Raw genomic sequence first — 18,122 nt, 5'->3', positions numbered from 1 at the left:
AAGAGCGGCGGGGTACATCATTGAAATCAAGGTAGCATGGGAAGAGGAATTCAAGCGGGACGATCTCGGTCGTGCAACGTTTGATCTGTTAGAGATTAGACGGGGTGTAGTAATCTATTTCGCCACTTTCGAACCCTGACTGTACTCTAGTTTGAAGGTAAAATAAATCTGGGAGTTAGTAAGCACGGACAATAATATAATAGATGAACGTACCCAAGTGAGGAGTATGATAAAAGGTGGGAAGCTGGCGACACGTTGAAAGCTGAGCTAGGGGAACGCTAGGATGCTGTACTCGGTGCTGCGACATTTTTCGTGGTCTGCGTCAAATTCATCAGCAGCCCACATTATAGCAGGATGTTAGATATTTGTGAAGGATTGTGTGTTGAAATGATTGTTTTAGACCTCGTAGACAGTGGTGAGTTGGTGGTGAATGAATATTCTGATTTTTTTCGATTTCTTTTATTTTACGGATTCGAACGGACCCCGGACAAGAATTTCCGAATCAGCGTAAGGTATTAACTCATCTATAATTGAGGGTTCGTTAGTGTATCCAGATGCACTTTCAAATTTGCGCCCACTACCGATCGATCGGGGTGGCCGAATTTAAAGCGTTGGCAATCTTGTAGATTTGATTTTTAACCCCTTGAGATGAACATGCCCCAGGCTGTGTGCAAAGTGTTGTTAGATACCCACTAGTAGTCCGTTCCCCATTGCGTAGATGGCTGTGAAATGGACACGGGATTCCACAGTCTGTTGGTCTGCAGGTCAACCACCACTTCCGAAGTCACGGATAACAGCATGCATTGTACAAAAAAGACCTCGACAACATACGGAATCCTAGACTCGTACGAAACGCTAGATCCATTTGATTTCATAACTGCAGAGGATTTTGTTATCATAGTTACATTTAAAACAAACCAACGCACGAGGGTCGAAGACATGTGGACCGGTCCACCGCGTTTTTTGTCGAGTTCTAACACAGGGACTACAGTATTAGCTCAGCGAGATTGTGTATACAAACGTAGAAGCGTGGACTCCTAGCCAATCCTACACAATTAGCAAACAAGTAGTAATTGCGGTGATAATAAATCCAAGATCCAAGCCGATAAATCATGACTGTCCCTCCCGCCCCACCCCCTCCCTCAGATAGTCCACATACTCAGTCAAAAACCGCACCTGTTCCAGCGTCTCAATAGCCTTCACGCTTCGCCGCCTCCGTACAACAGCGATCGCGCGCTCGACGAGCTGTAAAGTATCCCTCCTCACGTGATTCTCCAGGCCATCCGTGCCTTCTGCTGAGTTTGGAGATAAGTCCACGTTGATCCACCCGCACAAGCCGACTTTCAGTGCCCAACAGCATGCTACGAGACCTGCCCTACCCAAGCCTCCGCGGCAATGGACGAGGATACTTGCACCACGCATAGTGTAACCCTCTATGATTCTTGTGAGAGACTCGTCTAATGACTGGGGTGAGAGTGGAGCAAGGCCTTCAGGCAGTGGTATGCTGCGAATACAATGAAAGGTGAGCTGCCAAAGGACCCAACAGACGACGGATTACTTGCCGAAGGACGTCCATTCCTGCCCGGTGCGCAGAGCCCACATAGTCAGACCAGCGTATCCCAAGAAACTCGAGTTCCTCATCATCTAGACAGCTACAGAATATTCAATTATACACAGGACACGAGACCATTCCAACTAACCAGACAACGCAGCGTGCTCCAGCTTCCCTTATACGCCGTAAATCGGCGTCGAGATCCCGACAAACGGCGCTGCGCCCTCTGACCGGGCCTGTAAGGCGAACTAACGACCATGACATCAGTCAGCAAACACACTCATGCTTTGCGGAAAACTTACCCTTCTTTCCTGGACACGAGGATAGCATCAAGTTACCCAGCTTGAAGGAGCGCTTGGTGCCATGACTGGATGTTGGACGGAGCACTGCGCTCGACGATCTCAACTTGGTGGCATTCTGCGGTGCACAGGAAAAGGCCAGTCTACATCATCAGGTTCATGTCCAAAGAATAGTAATGACAGGCACTCACTGTTCTCGTTCGCTAGAATTAACGAGATCGAGCACGGAAGGAAAGACGACCTTTGGTAGAGCAGAAGTTCCTCTTTGTGCAGACGAGGCCTGGTTACTCGCTAAATCATCAGATAACACGCGAACTTTGGTAGTCTGTTTAGAGCAGGAGAAGGAAAAGGAAAAGGAAGGAAGCCTTATGAATGGCGGCGAAGGACGAGCATTGGTCGCGTGTGTCGTTAAGCGTGTGTCAATCGCGGCCTGAAGAGCCTCCACTACAGACTGCTGTGGCTGGCCCATAAACGCTGAGGATATCGGGAGGGGAGGGGTATGAGGAATAGGTTCTCGCGGAGAGGCAGGATGTAGTGGTATTGGGGGTAACGACGAAATTCGACTTGGCAGGCGCGATTGAGCCTTACACGAGACCGCTAGAGAGGTAGTGCCCGTTGTTAATGGGATGTGTTGTGTATAGCCTGTGATGCAATGTAGGGTATAAAAATCAGGTATATGGAAGATGATGGGTGAGGGCGAGGGGTTGGTTATAAGATGCAACGACACTGCAGATAATAATTCCGGAGGTATAATGGTGGATATGCTGCATTTGTAACAAAGAGATCGTGAGCCACGGATCCTTAGAAGTGAGCTAGAACGAACTTTAAAGGATGCGTCTGAGACGTCTTGACGGACATGCTACGATGTGATGTGCCTTCGGGGATAGGTGTGGGTAATATTTGTGACGACAAGGTATCTTCGAGCGCTGCGTTGAGCTCTTCTTGGCGGAGTGGGTCGAGGCCGGGACAAACATTTCCGCTAACGAGTGCGTCGCGCTGCTCAGAAGTAGGTATCACTTGCGCAGTGGCGCAGGACCCTTCTGGACATGGCCACCAGAGTACAGCATTCATGTTTGTTGCCTGACGGTCGCGTAGGTCGCGAAGAGTGTCTGGCGCGTTCAGTGATAATGGCGTATATGAAATGGGACAGCCTGCAACGACAGTCAGTCAAAATGGTTCGAATGATGGCAGCAAATTACGCACCTCGGCGACCATACTTTATGCGGTTGTACTCGCTCAGGTGGTATTGCGAAGCTAAATGCGTGAGCTGTCGTGCGCGACGGTGAGGTACATGCTGGTCACCATTCAAGAATTCACATACCTGCGTGACCCACGGTTGTATCGCGACTTTAGATTGAACAAGCGTTTTCGGCTGTGATTGTGGGTGCTTCAGAACAACGCTGGGCTCAAACTGTGCGGGAGGTGGAGCAGGAATACTTTCCACGAGGGTAGGCGTCATGACTAGAGGACTAGTGCTAGGAGAAAGGATGGAATACTGCTGGGAACGACCATCGATCTAGCAGCGGCACTATTCGCTACAATAGTAATGAAGAGCAGGGTTCTGGATCAAATGCAGCATCATGATGAAATCCAAGCATATGCACACAGTATGGCATAAGCTTGGCTCCGTCCAAGCTCCATCTAATAATATTGATCCGGTCATGGGGAGATGTCAAGATATCATTATCAACCCGCAGCCACTGGCCTACTTATAGCCATACCAAACCATTTCGTACCAATCATAGCGAGCACCAACATGAGATACTTAGAGACCCACACAAACACCACTATGTGTGTGAAGTATGTATGAAACACACCGTCCTCAAAATAAGTACCCCAATCTAAAACTTCTCTCCAGGATCTAACGGTCCCAGCGGGTCATGTTTCTCACCAGTGCGTCTTGGGTCCTTTTTATTCGTGTGCCATAAGACTAATACTGTACGGGAGGCGTCCGTGAGCCCGAATCGGATGATGGTTAGGACATGATACGCCGTTGTGATCACTAAGTTGATATCGGTTTGCGTATCTCGCGCTCGTGGGCGTCTGCGATGGGCTCTCATCGTCATCAAATCCAGGCTCCAGCATCGCCTCCATCTCCGCACCGCCAACCACCTTATTCCCATCCGCTCCAGGCACAAAGAGCGACGGGTGGTGCGGGGAACTGAGTGTGATTCTCGTTATATCCACCAATCTGTGGGCCCCAATGGTCGTCAGAAGCGGTCTTCTCCGAGTAGACGAAGGTGCAGCGTAGTAACCTCGCTTTGTGAACGCGTACAATTTCAGGTTCGGCGATGAGAGGGACCTAGTCGTCACCTGTCGTTTTGCGCGCTTTCAGCAGAAACATGAGGAGCATCCTGGTAAACATGTTGCGTGAAACACCACCAAAGACGGATTCGAAGGTTTTGCCCAAGTGATGAGAAACGAAGTATTCGAAGACTTGAGTGACGGTGACCCAATAATCGCGTTTGTCTAGTCGTGATGCATGCAGTTGGCGGGGTATTTTAGCGAATCGGGGTAGTCATTGGTATCAGCATCAACATCAATAAACGAAAAAAAGCCGTCGATGTATACCGACCATCAAGCGAACCTCAAAGTCAGGTGTGACACCCACCAGGGTGATCTTCTGGAATAAGTCAAAGCCAAGAGGGGTCATCGGATCATTATATGTGACACGGGAGAAAAAAATTCGCTGGGTGTCTCGCTTGCCGCGATTTCATTTCGGGGCTTTGTATCATTGGCAGCCTTCCACCTTCGTTCCGCATTTGAAAACAATGACATTGACAGCGTACGACGACCAGCAACCGCTGACTAATGTTCATTAGTGGCAGACCTTCGCGGAAAGAAATGAAAACGTACCGTAGTTCCTGCATAGACTATTGCCCTGTTTTCCTGCCTCGTTCCGATGCCAATTGCAAGATAAATCATGGGCATAGGATGACCAAAGTTCAAACGAAGGATCTGTATCCAACGTGAGATATATGGCGCTCATCTTCTCTCCTGCACCAGTGATCATGCCGTTGGCCATAACAAAAAGTAGCTTGCGTGCCAATTAGAGTAAGTCGTGAGGCTATGAGCCTGCCAGATGTTCTTGATAAGCTCCGTCTCAGGGAGTTGCTGCTGCTCCAGTTTACTCTGGAGGTTGTGCTGGAAAGCTGTAAATATTGAAAAGGGAACTGTGGCTGTGACTTATGTTTGGCTCCGTCACGCTTGTCCTGCAGTCGCAAACACATCATATGTCATATGAACATCCAAACATACCAGCACTGTGTCCACTGATTTTAATCGTACACTCGTATCGGTGATCACAATCAGCACAATTTCCCATTGTCATACCCAAGTTGATGTAAATTCAGGTAATTTGATGTCGATCTTGGGCAACTATCGGTTCTATGAGCTATTCTTCGTCCCACGCATTTGCGAAGCTATCTACGACTATCTGAAGACTGGAACCAGCCAACAGACAAGCCCTTGTTCGACTCTCTTAATTTTTGAAAATCCGGAATCAGCGTGAACAAATGGAGGGGATATTGTCCACTCGAGTTTGCGAATATTTGAGGGGCACGCGGCCCTCTTGTCAACATGCCTCCTAAAAGTATACATTTACCACTGAGCCTGTATAACAACGCTCGAACTTTGCTCGGACTCACCGCTCCTGACGAACCCGAGTCCTATGAATATGGAAGTCGTCGAACTGCAGATAATGGTCTCTGAACTTTGAGAAGACGAGTTCGCACTCTACGCATCATTTCAGAATCCATTTCCCATCGTGTGAGGTACTTAATCTGAGGGAGTCCACTGAATATATATATCACCCCAGTAGGCACGTACTCGATAGCCACCATTAGTAAATATCGAGTATATGTTTGTTAGATGGCCTTGAAGGCATCATCCAAGAACCAGAAAGGTCTAAATTCTCGCATCGAGCCGCCGCTAAAAGTCCAAGTCGAGGCGGGCCTGTAATATTCCCTGCGTTTTTTGACGGTGGCTCCTGTAAGAGAATCGGACAACAACAGATATGCAAGTACTATCAGTGGCTGAGCGCTGAAACCTCCTTCATTTCGGTATTGCAAACCTGTAGCTGCAATCAAACTTACGCTGATGCACATGGTTGTGAAAGACAACTATCATCGAGGAGAGGAAATAAGTTTCGAAGCTTTCGCAGAAGAAATCAGTCACATCATAGTGGTTCGGTTCCCCGATCTCTCGGGGGTCCTGTTGTGGTGTGGTGGTGAAACTGCAGTGAGGTGGGAAGGGTGTGGGAATAATTGATATGGTGAAGATTCCCAAAATGAGCGCAATGTTTTTGATATTGTGGGGTAATTCCCACACTGTGTGACTGAAAAATGCGGAAATGTGATGTGTGGTGACCAAAATGGGATATGTTTTGTCAATTTCCGCTTTTGGATCACAAGGTACCGAGAACATACTATGAGATCTCTGTCATGAGATTGAGAAATGATTCTATGCTTAGTAACATGGTATAGAACTTCGGGCTATGGGGACTGACTCGGACTTGTAGAGCCAAGTGGAGTGATGTATCACCGGGTCCTACAGCTCGGAGTCATTCGTGTATCACACTTTTGCTACAGTATGAGTAAATGATACATCATTCTCCCAGCTACTTGTGCACACCAACGGAGTATGTGTTGCATCATACTGCCAGATACTATATTTCTCTACAATAGATAGTCGGGAGTTGAAACCCCCCACGAAAAGGGTTATGTCCGACATAGGGTCTACGACCCCAAAGGACAATAAATTTGAAAACAAAAACATTGCTCCTCCATTTGGGTGTCTCGTCTTCCCCACCTCTTAGCATCACGTTGAGCAGTGATCCTTCACAGTTGCTGCAGTCGGACAATACGCATACCCACCTCTATACTGGCCGTTTGCCTGATGCCATCGTTAGCATGTCAACCCAGAAAAATGAGTTGCACAATATCCAGAATGCACTTACGCTGAGATACACACAGGCAATTGATGTTATTTTGCCATTGAGACTGCTAGTATATCAGTGTCTTTGTTCAATGAAGATTGGGTGCGACGCACGTGCAATATGTGAGCTCGCCAGTTGGGCCGCCCTTGTGTAGTTTCGTGAGACTACCGTTGATCTCCACTGTGGGGCATTGTACACACGCATTGGCTACCAGCGAGGAAGCTGAGCAGCATAAATATGATGGAGCGGGAAGTATACATGACGGAGTTTGTGGAAGGGAATGAGGCAAACCCATAGGTAGCAGGTGGGTGCTATATAGGCTAAAACTTCCTGTGTGAATGTAAAGGCGTTGCTCGGATGCCCTACTTTAGGCGAAAACGGTTGAGCCAGAATGCATGATAATCTCCGCAGACTCTGTACAGCAAAATGAGGTCGTGGGGCACGGATGAATCTCCAGTTCCTGGGCGGCCTCGGCTTCGCATTGGTCCGTCAGATATGTGCACGTTCATCGGACGTCGAGACTTCCCAAACAACACTCTGAATCCTTGAATCGATGAGGCTCAGCATGGCCGCCCAGTAGACTCCTGTGCCACGTTTGAGTTTTGGTCTTCCGCAAATGGTTCGTGGTCAACAAGACGGAACTTCCTAGGGTACGGTTGAAAAGTCGGTGTTTATAAACAGGTGTTGAATTATTGACCGTTGATAACAGTGCTAGAAAGTCGCTCTGTAATTTTGCCTGTTGGAAATTATAAAGAATTGTGGTCATGCGTCTCCGTCGTCCTGACAGCTTCATACCTGCAAAACAAAAGCCTGATTACCGTCATGGAATGGTACGAACAGGGTCATACATAAGGCTGACGTCAGACCTCCATGGTAGGTGTAGTTTCGCCCACAAGGAACTCGTAGGTTTCGTCACACAACTGCTGTTGATGAGAACGACTGATGACCTCGAAGACCGGGCATTGCGAGAACACATGATGTGCGTTCTCAATCGCGCCACAGCCGAAATAACAGAGGCGTGGCGAATCTCTAAAACGGCGATGCCGTACCTCTCGTGTATCAAACTGCAAGGAACGAGTATCATGCTAGCAGCCGGCGTGATCTCCCCGGTGTGCGTCTGGAACTGGAGTGACAGGCTCGAGGAACGTCGCGAGCTAACGATACGTGCTGGCAATGTTGACCAAACATGAGGTATTGCATCCAGCAGCACATCGTTTAACAGATACACTGCATTCCTGTGATCTATACTGACCGGTGGAGGCACATTAGGATTGAGTTGTTGAGCCATCAGCACAGCCGCTATAACTTCCATAAGCCCGTCGTGGATGACTGAGGCAGATCGACGAAACAAGTCCATGGAAAGCAGGGAGAAGAGCGCAGGTCCTGCAAGAGCTGAAGTGAAGCCAGCAGGGTAATTGTTGATGGTGGTACATCAGCCACTGCGTTTGACAGGTGAGCTATCGAACACAGAGTATCCTGCCCATGAGTCTGCCTGATAGAGCGAGACAGCACCAAAGGTGCACAACAAGAATCTGCAGAGACAGAGAGGTAATGTAGAGACAAGCGAGAACTGGAGGCGATGAAACCATTCAGTTGTTGCTGGAGAGTGGGTGATGGTATCCTCGAAGTTCGGCCAAGGGCAGTAACAGAGGATGCATGCAACTGTAGGGCTGTTCGCCGTAGCCCGTACGAGGCGTAAATACGGGGCCGTAATACGACAACCATTACCGTACCGTTTCGTCTGTACCCTTCCACCCACCGTATCCGGTTGACGGATTGAAGTCACCCGTCACAGACCGTACAGCTACGGGCGCATACGGCCGGAAACACACAATACCGCAGCAGATGCTCCGCGGTCTTCGGGTCGATATTGTAATCACGGATTTGGTAGGCGATAGCTGTCAGGAGTCCAGGTGACATTTCGCCCGCGAGGAGGCTTGAAACGACAATACATGCTTGAACCTTAGCCTCAGTGAGTGTGGCCCACCCTTTGAGTTTGGGGCGGTTTACGTCGAACCATGATACAACCCAGCCCCGCCACATTGTATTGCAGCACAGAGGGCTTGTCTGTCAGCTGGTTCTAGATAGTTGTAGATAGCTTCACAGGTGCGTGGTTCGAAGAAAAGCTCGCGGAACCGATAGTTGCCCCAGATCGACATCAGATCACCTGGATTAAGTTGGGTATGGCAATCGAAAATTGGGCTGCTCGTACTCACTTATACGAGTGTACGATTTTAATCAGTGTCAATATATTTGGATGTTCCAATGCTATGATGCGTTTATTGCAACTGAGTCTGCGAGGAACAAAGTCAAACATGGGTCACGCGGGGCTTACCTATTAAGCTACCTGCGCACGCGGACGGAGGGCCGTTGGACGACCCCAGACGCGACCAGGGAGGCAGAACGCGCGGTCGAAAAGAGGGGCAGCTTAGAATACAGTGCGGACTGCCGTAGGTACTGTATAGATTGTAAATTATGCCTGTCAATTTTTTGGTTGGCAGCCGTCTGCTGCTGCACTTATTTTCGCGGGACTCTCAGCCAGAGTGTTACCCGGGCTCGTGACCGGCCAAGATTGGTCCCAACACGGCATTAATTTGTGCAGGAGAGACACTGATTGTAGTAGGGACCATGGCCATGATAAGCTTCGATTCGAATATACATTTGACGATATTAAGAAACTTGCGAAAGTGGCGAGTATCCGGATGGCAACATGGCGAAGTCTCTGGTGGACTACTTTGGGATGCTGCAAGTCTAGCACCGACAACAGGTATGCACTCACCCTCATGCGAGTATCAATGAGGGATATCACTAACAGATGCGATCAAAAACGGCGAACAATGCATTTTCACCATGAGCAGGTACCGCAAGTGAATCTGGGCCGGGTCTATGACAAACGGTGTACTAGAGAAGGGTAAGCTGGTGCAAATATTGATCATGACGGAGCTCGCTGTACATAAGAGACGCTCCGGGGGGGTTGACATTCGGCGTCCCTCCCTTGGGCATGTAGACGCCCGATCCGGAGGCCCTGTTTGAGGATTCCTGAGTAAAGCCTTGAATCCGATGTCTGCGGTACGTTTGACACATTTTATTACCAGCAAGTTAGTAGGAGCATCCGATCACGAGATGCAACCCCTTCGCGAGCCACGCAGAAGTCTCTTCCTCTCTCCACTCTAAATGCATATAAAACGACACCGTCACGCGATGCGTCTAACTATACGCGTCGGGGATGTAATATGCGAGAACAGTAAATTCTAAGCAGTTTCGAGAAACAGGGTTCACTGAATATGACCCAGCGAGCGGAAGTGCGCGTCCAGCGGGTTAAAACTTGAGTGACTTCCCGTCGTCACCAACATTGATGAAGGCATTAATGAGTTTATGACTTCCTGGGATGGCGTGTGGTAAGCAAATGCATACGATTGAGTGCGGATCGCACACCCATATCACCCTTGGCAAGCATTGAGGAGCTCCAGATCCTGTGAAAAAGTAAGCATGAGGTTGGCGACGGAGTTGAATGAAAAAGTTCAGATATTATTATCAACTCGCAGTCACTGGCCAAAGCATATGAAACATGGCACTCGTAACTAACAAGTAACAGCACAAGTAATTATAGTACCTACCATTTCATATCAGCTATAGCGAGCACCAACATGAGATACTTATAAAAAAAACCGCACAAACACTATGTGCAGTATGTATGAAACATCAAATGAGATACCGTCCTCAAAATATGCAAGCGTCCCAATCTAAAACTTCTCTCCAGGATCCAACGGTCCAAGCGGTCCATATTTCTCACCAGCGCGATTCCGGTCCTCTATTCGTGTGCCGTACGGCTGATGGTGTACAGGAGGCGTCCGTGAGCCCGAGTCGGAAGATGCATAGGACATGAGACGTTGCTGTGATGGGTTATCGCTAAGCTGATACCGGGTTGCATACATCGCGCTCGTAGGCGTCCGCGATGGGCTATCATCATCATCAAATCCACTCTCCAACATCGCATCCATCTCCGCACCGCCAACCACCTTATTCCCATCAACCCCAGGCACAAAGAGTCCGACAGGCGGTGCGGGGAACTGAGTATGATTCTCGTTATAACCACCAATCTGCGGGCCCCAATGGTCGTCCTCAGATGATACGACGGAATGCGTATCTGATCCGTCGCCGTATTGACTGCGGGCGTCGCTGCGCGCGCTGAGGAGGTCGTTCTCGATGTATCCTGATGGGTGCATGCGCTCAAAGTCGCGTCGTCGCCGTTCCTCACGCTTGAGTTTGCGAAGGCGCGAGCGCTCCCAGTCTTCCCAACGGCGAAGAGGAACCGAGGAACCATCAAAGGTGCCAGAGCCAGCGCCATGTCCTTCTCCTTTTGCCTCCCCTTCCACTTTCCTGCAAAGATCCGTAAGCACTGCATCCACTACTCGCACGAAACGAAATTCACCTCGTCTCTCCCCATGAGAAGTCATCAAAATGCCAGAACGCATACACGGGAAGAATAAAATTCCACACCGGAAGTGCCACGAGGTATATGAGCATCCAGAACACATATACAATCTTCCTCGTTGTTATCAAAATCAGCACGGCAGGAAGACCCAGCACAGATACAAGCAACATGAGCGGGATCGCTTCCTCGAATGTCGTTGGGGGTTGCATGATCATACCCACAATAAGCGTATACGTGAGCGCAATAGCAATGGGTAGCACAACCGTCCCAAGCAAATCCATGAAGACCACGAATTGCATGCTAAAGCAGAACGTCCCGCATAGATTGCGCACGAGAACCAGTTCCATCAGATTGTGGATCGTGCTGTTGATCCACCGACGACGCTGCGAGAGGAGGACTTTGAACGTATCGGGTACAACAGTGCGGCACTTGGCTTGGGGTAAGAACATCATCTTGCGATTGGGGAATGTACGAAGGAGAATGGTGGTGAGGAAGCGGTCTTCTCCGAGTAGAAGAAGGTTCTGTTGGTGCAGCGTAGTGACCTCGCTTTGACTGTATTCGCGTACAATTTCAGGCTTGACGATGAGAGGGATCCAGTCGTCGCCCGTCGTTTTCCGCGCTTTCAGCCGGAACATGGAGAAGCATCCTGGTAAACATGAGACACCACCAAAGACGGATTCGAAGGCTTTGGCTAAGTGATGGGAGATGAAGTATTCGAAGACTTGGATGGCGGTGACCCAGGAATCACGTTTGTTAGCTATGCGAGTCTCCCCGCAGACGCCCATGATCATCTGGTCGTGGTGCATGCAGTTGACGAGGTATTTCAGCGATTCAGGGTAGACTTTGGTATCGGCATCAACCTGCGGATACATCAATACAAGAAGAACAAAATAATAGATGTAAACAGACCATCAAGCAGACCTCAAAGAAGTCAGGCGTGACGCCCATCAGGGTCTGAATCTTCCGGAACAAGTCGAAGTCAAGAGGGGTCATCCGATCATTATATGTGACACGGGAGAAAAAGTTCATCAGAATAAGCTGGCTGTCTCGCTTGCCGCGATTTCCGGGCTTTTTGTCGTTGGCAGCCTCCGCCTCCGTTCCGCATTTGACAACAATGACAGTGGGTGTGCGACGACCAGCAACCGCTGAGGGATGTTCTTTAGGGCCAGACTCGCGTGAAGAAACGAAGACGTACTGTAGTGCCCTGCATAGACCATTGCCCTGTTTTCCCGCTTCGTTCCACTGCCAATTGCAAAATAACTCATAGGTATGGGGTTACCAAACCGAGGATCTGCATCCAATAATCCCACACAAATATCTGGCGTGCTCATCTTCTCTCCTGCACCAGTGATCATGCCGTCCGCCACAATAAAAAGTAACTTGCGTGCATCGGAGTAAGTCGTACGCGAAATGGAATCCAGCGTGGAGCGTATAGAATCTTCACCCTCAGAGTAGCACGTCACAAGGCAGATGGCAAATAACTCGGCGCCTATTTGAGTGAGAGACATGACCGGTGCGGCATCAGGTAACAAAGTTGTGCTGGAAGATGCAGGGGGGCGAGTTGGGGTTACTTTGACAAGTTTCTTCGACCCATGGGGGCCAGCCCATGGCGCCGTACCCGTGCGGTTGTCGACCGAGACATTTGCACCCCCGGGCATCACCGCTGGACTGATTGCCGATCTGTTGAGATGCGACTTATCCGGGGGACCGGCAAGCTTCGCAGACAAGAACCAGCTGAATACACACGCCATTGCAAAGCGGACAAGTACGAGGGCGAGGATGACGATGAGTCCTACATACAGGAAGAGAGAGCTGACGAAGCAGCCGGGCGTAATCTTGGCAATGTTTCCTGCGTAGTAACGCTGACTGAGGCACGGGACTGCCGAAAGGATTTTAGCATTGTTGTAAAATAGACGCGTGCCATCCTTTCCGCTAGAGCTCGCTTGCGTCTGCAAAATGGTGCGAATTGCGACATCTACAGCATCGGAGGCTATTGCGCTGGGATGCTGTGAAATATAGGGATTCATGTTCAGCACAGCACCATCGATGACGAAGTAATTTGGAAGCGCGGCGACCTGGTCCCAGTCGTAACCAAGCAGAAGTGTTGTCTCTTGGATGTTAAGTTGCGTAAAGGTGGAGGAGGTGTTGAGTGGGCCGAGAGGACATTGTGTAGTAGTGGTACACGGAGTGTCTAGTGCGACGCGGAAAGTGAGACCTTGGCATGCCGAATATTCGCTGGCGGTGCGATAGAAGTAGGGAGTGATGTCCTGTCCTGGCTCTTGTTGAGTGAGCAGATCAAGGTTCACGCTTGAAGGACTCTTGGCCTGGGTCACATTGAATAGAATGCCATCTATGCTCAATGTGCCGGGGACTGAGCCAAGATCTGAGTACCGCGAGGGGTTCATGCTAGAAGTCTCCGGACACAAGACCTTCTGAGTGCCGACGGTGATGAAGCCAACGATGAGACATAGGATAGCGATAATGAAACACAAGGCGATTTTCTCTCTCCATGCCTGGATTTTTCCTTTGTCTTTGAGACCGCCGACGGAGCTGAGCAAAAAGGATGGAGCCCAGAAAGTGATTATCTGTGCGAATATGCGCCATGGGTCGAAACCACCAGTCTGGGAACCGACTTGGATTGTTCCTGACGCGGAAGGAGCGAGAGAAGACTGAGGGTTAATGAGGGGTACTGGTGCGACACTTCGCTCCGGGCGAGTGAGGGTTTTTGCGCGGCGTATAGTGGTGCCCGTAGATAGAGGGGGTCGATTTGTTGGTACTGGGACATCATTCGATGTGAACGTAGGCTGTGGTGCGAACCTAGCCGCCATGACTTTTCCTCCCGAAAAAAAAAGACAGAGTTGTACACCCAGAACGGTGCTCTAGGGATCTGTAGATAATAAAGAGTGGTCAGAAACGAAAGACAGGGAAATAAACGAAAAGTCGTAAGCCCGGAACAGCCAGCTGGGAGTAGCAGAAAGTCAAGCTAGCCTTAGCAACAATTCTAACTCTAGATCAGCACGTGCTACTAATGATACCGCAGTATTACCGCTCAAACAACAATGAGATAGCACGTTGGCACAGCGCTAAATTCAGGCCAGTTCCGCATACATCATAAAGCACGCACGAGCAACTAATTGTACAATGTCCCACGTTTAACGGTTCTGTAATATAAGTAGGTCTCCCTCAGGTTCACTCGAGCCGACCACCTGCCATCTCTAAACAATCCGCGGCAGGAATCGCTAAAATTGTCTCGCTGTTTGACAAAGGGTATCGTCATGGCTCATGCGAAGAGGAGTTACAAAATTAAACCCCGGTGCTATGACGCCAGCAATATGGGCAATGGGCATCGGCCACGCTGCACTGGGCATACACGATGACCCCACGCTACAGAGTTTAAAGTGCTAAACTTTATATACTCCGCTTTTTTGCCTCTGAGCTTGACTCACCACTCAGCAACACAGCGCGCTTGGAATGCCGACGTCGCCACCTCATTCTCGAGTTGAAAGTTTGGCGGGGACTTCTACTCCGTATGGATTTTGACATCGAAACAAAGTCTTCATTGACTCACTTCTCTCTGTAGTCCCATTTCAAATCTAGCATTGGCAGCAGATCTGACAGATCAGATATTCGGTACAATCAAGGACTATGTCGCTGGAGGTGCATTCGGAAACGTTTACAGATGTGAATGGAGACAGGAGTCGGGCACTACGGTCAAGGTCTGGCCAGTGCCAGCGCAAGTTGCTGATCAGCCTGTTGATTATCGCACAACAGGTTGCAGTAAAATCCTTCAGGTTTTACGCCTCAGAGCAGGACTTAAGAGTAAGGGTTGACATCTCTTCTGCTTTGAACATTATTCATTGATTCCTTAGAGATTTCGACGAGAAGCCGCAATCTGGGCGCACCTCGTCCATGACAATATCGTCACACTTTATGGAACGACTGAGGGGTTTGGGCCATCCTCATCTCTTGTCTCCCAGTGGTTTCCGCACGGCACGCTGCTCCGTCTGATAACGGAACAGGGAGCTACATTGGGTATTAGGTCCAAATTGAAACTGGTGACTTCTACCCTGTTCAGCTGCAGAGTGACCTAAACTGAATTTTTCATGTTTAGCTTCACGGCATAGCATCTGGGCTCTACTATCGTCTGTCATCGTTTCATTGTTATCTTGCTTCGATTGATAATTTTGCAATTAGTTCACTCCTTTCCCGTTGTTCACGGCGACATTACGAGCGTGAGTTCATCTTCTTCACATCCAATTGCGCTCACTAAATAATCCAGTCCAACATTTTGGTAGACATTAAGGACGGAGAGTACAAGGCATGTCTTACGGACTTCGGGTTGTCGAATGTCATCGGCGAACTTGTAGGCGCCCACCCGGTTGAAGGATCAACTGTTCGGCCTGGCGCAGTCAGGTGGACTGCGCCTGAGTTACTAGGGCGCCATCATGGTGTCAAACCGACCACGCAGAATGACATGTATTCCTTTGGTCGTGTCATGTATCATGTAAGTATTTCAAGTTCATAAAACCCTTTTTTTCAACACAATTGCTTATGGCCAGGTATTAACTTCCATCATTCCTTGGCGTGATATCGACGAGTATAGAGTCATTCAAAAAATCCTTAACGGAGAGGATATCTCTCGTCCTGAGATACCCAATGCGATGTCTGACATGACGAACGCCTGCTGGAATTGGATCGAGCGGTGTTGGTCAGTTGATCCATCTGCTCGTCCATCTGCCTTGGAGGCCATGGACTTCGTAAAGAGCGAACTGGAGGCTTTGACAGACAACGTAAGTTCATGCTTGGTCTCGTTACGCAGGAGCCGAGTTTCTTACTCTCATTGGATATCTTTGTTGTCGGGGTACAGGAAAGTCATCAACCACCACAGGTGACTTGTGTTCGACTTCAATGCTTATCAACGAGGCTCAAATTATGACCGTATGGTCACATCAGTCTCCTTTGGAAACCCTCATTGTGTCATCAATCCAAACCGACCTCTCCGCAGTCTCACCGCTGGTGAGCGTCTACTGGTGCATTGCTTCATGTATACTAATCCTCGCGTGCGACAAGTCAATGTCGGGTTCTTTCAACGTTTTACTTTTCGGAGAGACTGGAGTTGGAAAAAGCTCCATCATCAACTTGATCATGGGACAAGACGCTGCACAGACATCCCCAGATGCAGAACCCTGCACACTCACGCATACCGCCTACGAAGTCATTCTCGGAATCCGTCGCTTCAAACTTTGGGAAGTTTCGTCAATCGACTCAATGGGTTTTTTCCAGTCCCTTTTTTACAAATGGCGCCTGAAAAAGACGTACAAGAAGTTGTACAAAGATGATGGTGTCTACCTTCTCTTGTACTGCATGAGGGGATCGAGGGCCCAGAGAGCCATGATCCGGGATTATAAATTTTTCACTGACGTCGTCGGCTCCAGCGCCGGGCCAGGCCGCGTACCAGTCGCCGCTGTTGTCAACAACTTGGAGGATTATTCCACTGACATGGATAAGTGGTGGCTGAGGAACGAGGACAATCTGGGAAAACTCGGGATGCGGTTCTCAGCACATGCTTGTATCACTTCGCTCCCTCAGTACCCAAGCGAACCACCTGGAATGCGAGCACGTCGACTGCAATCACAGCGGGCTATCCGCACTCTCATCCACGAATCCTATCAAGCAGGTAGAACGCCCGGCAATTCTAATCCGCCTTCGATTAGTTGCGCATTATGATTTATGGAGAGGGTCACCCTGGCTGGCCACTGCACGTCACGGTTACAAAATCGCTGTACTAGTAATTAAGTATAATGCGTCATCCTGTCGATGACCGTTCTGCGTTGCTATGTATGACCGATACAAGTATATCATTTATGTTACACTGTACTACTTAGTACTATGTAGAGTTTGATACTTTACATGGCTGTCACATCATCGTCTTGCTCGCAAAACCTGTGACCTGCGTTCACCATCGTTATCTTCGACTTTCAAGTTCTAGTCGCCAACCATCGATGCGCAAACCTATGCAAATGCAAGCGCCGATACTTTCTCAAAATGGGCTTCGGTACTGCAAATAGCTGTAAGTAAACTTATACTGGTGTACATGAATACGTAGTTGTGAAAAAGAACAATCATCAAGAAGAAATAAGGCAACATGATTCGGTTCCCGACAGTACTAGTGATGACAACCTTCTTTCCTTCGGGCGTTGGTGCACTGGCACTCTTGGTGGGCCCATTTGTAACTCTTTCTTGCTCTGCCTCCTCTCGAGCTTCGACTTTGAATTTCTCCATCACCTCCTCCCACAATGGCTTCTCAAAGTATCAGGAAAGAGCATATCACCCTAAGGCATCGAAGGGATCCGTCAGCCACCTACGTATTTTGCTGCGTTGTCTCCTCCGTCTATGCGGAGCCAACTTCGAGGGAACAAGGCCGGGGCTGGGTCCAAGAATGCCGCGACCCAGATAGCGGGAAACTTATCGCAGGAGCTGCTCCGCGGTCTTCGGGTCGATATTGTATTTACGGAATTGGTGGACGATAACTGTCAGGTGTCCAGGTGATACTTCGCCCCCGAGGAAGCTTGAGACTGTACAATGCATGCTCGAACCTCAGCCTCAGTGAGCGTGTCCCACCCTTTCAGTTTGGGGCAGTATATGTCGAAGTTGAACCATGATACAATCAAGTCCCGGTACGTTCTATTGGCGCATAAGAGGGCTTGTCTATCGGCTGGTTCCAGATAGTCGATAGCTTCGCAGATGCGTGGGATGAAGAAAGCTCGTAGAACTGATAGTTGCTCCCAGATCGATATTGGATTACCTGTATTAATTTCGGTATGACATTCGGACATTGAGCTGATTGTACTTACCTATACGAGTGTACTATCATACTCGGTGGATCGAAACATCTAGATG

The 18,122-nt window shown here is 49.2% G+C and overlaps 6 protein-coding genes across 6 annotated transcripts; 1 reads left to right on the top strand and 5 right to left on the bottom strand.

The window, feature by feature from the left end:
- Positions 1–1,110: 1,110 nt before the first annotated feature.
- Positions 1,111–3,523, bottom strand: EDB91DRAFT_1345701 (uncharacterized protein; the record flags this gene model as incomplete). Its single annotated transcript, XM_041325855.1, has 8 exons — positions 3,173–3,523; positions 3,055–3,118; positions 2,675–3,002; positions 2,043–2,615; positions 1,855–1,994; positions 1,701–1,800; positions 1,545–1,652; positions 1,111–1,504 (listed from the first exon to the last, which is right to left on the bottom strand). Exons 1-8 carry the CDS (start codon positions 3,308–3,310, stop codon positions 1,111–1,113), a joined length of 1,845 nt encoding a protein of 614 aa, XP_041179324.1. The 5' UTR covers positions 3,311–3,523.
- On the bottom strand, positions 3,516–5,046 carry EDB91DRAFT_1335310 (uncharacterized protein). The gene is made up of 3 exons (XM_041325486.1): positions 4,708–5,046; positions 4,165–4,320; positions 3,516–4,110 (listed from the first exon to the last, which is right to left on the bottom strand). Exons 1-3 carry the CDS (start codon positions 4,874–4,876, stop codon positions 3,965–3,967), a joined length of 471 nt encoding a protein of 156 aa, XP_041179323.1. The 5' UTR covers positions 4,877–5,046; the 3' UTR covers positions 3,516–3,964.
- Positions 5,047–6,622: 1,576 nt separating this feature from the next.
- Positions 6,623–7,082, bottom strand: EDB91DRAFT_1120533 (uncharacterized protein). The gene is made up of 3 exons (XM_041318197.1): positions 6,999–7,082; positions 6,901–6,967; positions 6,623–6,851 (listed from the first exon to the last, which is right to left on the bottom strand). Exons 1-3 carry the CDS (start codon positions 7,045–7,047, stop codon positions 6,728–6,730), a joined length of 240 nt encoding a protein of 79 aa, XP_041179322.1. The 5' UTR covers positions 7,048–7,082; the 3' UTR covers positions 6,623–6,727.
- Positions 7,083–7,647: 565 nt separating this feature from the next.
- EDB91DRAFT_1080296 (uncharacterized protein) lies at positions 7,648–8,830 on the bottom strand (the record flags this gene model as incomplete). The annotated part of the gene is made up of 5 exons (XM_041315207.1): positions 7,648–7,851; positions 8,040–8,170; positions 8,228–8,319; positions 8,516–8,591; positions 8,620–8,830. 5 exons carry the CDS (start codon positions 8,828–8,830, stop codon positions 7,648–7,650), a joined length of 714 nt encoding a protein of 237 aa, XP_041179321.1.
- Positions 8,831–10,060: 1,230 nt separating this feature from the next.
- EDB91DRAFT_1120528 (glycosyltransferase family 2 protein) lies at positions 10,061–14,194 on the bottom strand. The gene is made up of 5 exons (XM_041318196.1): positions 12,418–14,194; positions 12,132–12,367; positions 11,220–12,082; positions 10,223–11,167; positions 10,061–10,170 (listed from the first exon to the last, which is right to left on the bottom strand). The coding sequence occupies exons 1-4, from the start codon at positions 14,048–14,050 to the stop codon at positions 10,531–10,533; spliced, it is 3,369 nt and encodes a 1,122-aa protein (XP_041179320.1). The 5' UTR covers positions 14,051–14,194; the 3' UTR covers positions 10,061–10,170; positions 10,223–10,530.
- An 82-nt stretch (positions 14,195–14,276) lies between these two features.
- EDB91DRAFT_1120522 (kinase-like domain-containing protein) lies at positions 14,277–17,164 on the top strand. The gene is made up of 12 exons (XM_041318195.1): positions 14,277–14,394; positions 14,456–14,749; positions 14,803–14,938; positions 14,994–15,041; positions 15,092–15,277; positions 15,334–15,364; positions 15,417–15,454; positions 15,502–15,726; positions 15,782–16,012; positions 16,090–16,110; positions 16,176–16,238; positions 16,293–17,164. Exons 2-12 carry the CDS (start codon positions 14,694–14,696, stop codon positions 16,947–16,949), a joined length of 1,692 nt encoding a protein of 563 aa, XP_041179319.1. The 5' UTR covers positions 14,277–14,394; positions 14,456–14,693; the 3' UTR covers positions 16,950–17,164.
- The last annotated feature ends 958 nt before the right edge of the window (positions 17,165–18,122 follow it).

This window comes from Suillus paluster (assembly GCF_016628075.1).
Source record: "Suillus paluster strain FC165 chromosome Unknown EDB91scaffold_14, whole genome shotgun sequence".
Taxonomy (NCBI): Eukaryota; Fungi; Basidiomycota; class Agaricomycetes; order Boletales; family Suillaceae; genus Suillus; species Suillus paluster.
Note: the sequence above shows the minus strand (reverse complement) of the source record. Positions and strands in the feature narration are given on the sequence as shown.

Coding starts and splice junctions, on each gene's coding strand:
- EDB91DRAFT_1120522 (XM_041318195.1), top strand. CDS start 14,694: ATGCCGACGTCGCCACCTCATTCTCGAGTTGAAAGTTTGGCGGGGACT. Junction 14,750..14,802: donor TTGGCGGGGACTTCTACTCC/GTATGGATTTTG, acceptor TTCTCTCTGTAG/TCCCATTTCAAATCTAGCAT. Junction 16,111..16,175: donor AAAGTCATCAACCACCACAG/GTGACTTGTGTT, acceptor TGGTCACATCAG/TCTCCTTTGGAAACCCTCAT.
- EDB91DRAFT_1120528 (XM_041318196.1), bottom strand. CDS start 14,050: ATGGCGGCTAGGTTCGCACCACAGCCTACGTTCACATCGAATGATGTC. Junction 12,083..12,131: donor TCTTTGAGGTCTGCTTGATG/GTCTGTTTACAT, acceptor ATGTATCCGCAG/GTTGATGCCGATACCAAAGT. Junction 11,168..11,219: donor TTCTCATGGGGAGAGACGAG/GTGAATTTCGTT, acceptor GGATCTTTGCAG/GAAAGTGGAAGGGGAGGCAA.
- EDB91DRAFT_1335310 (XM_041325486.1), bottom strand. CDS start 4,876: ATGGCCAACGGCATGATCACTGGTGCAGGAGAGAAGATGAGCGCCATA. Junction 4,321..4,707: donor TAGTCTATGCAGGAACTACG/GTACGTTTTCAT, acceptor CATCACGACTAG/ACAAACGCGATTATTGGGTC. Junction 4,111..4,164: donor GAAAGCGCGCAAAACGACAG/GTGACGACTAGG, acceptor GCGTTCACAAAG/CGAGGTTACTACGCTGCACC.
- EDB91DRAFT_1120533 (XM_041318197.1), bottom strand. CDS start 7,047: ATGTATACTTCCCGCTCCATCATATTTATGCTGCTCAGCTTCCTCGCT. Junction 6,968..6,998: donor GCTGCTCAGCTTCCTCGCTG/GTAGCCAATGCG, acceptor AATGCCCCACAG/TGGAGATCAACGGTAGTCTC. Junction 6,852..6,900: donor GGCGAGCTCACATATTGCAC/GTGCGTCGCACC, acceptor ATATACTAGCAG/TCTCAATGGCAAAATAACAT.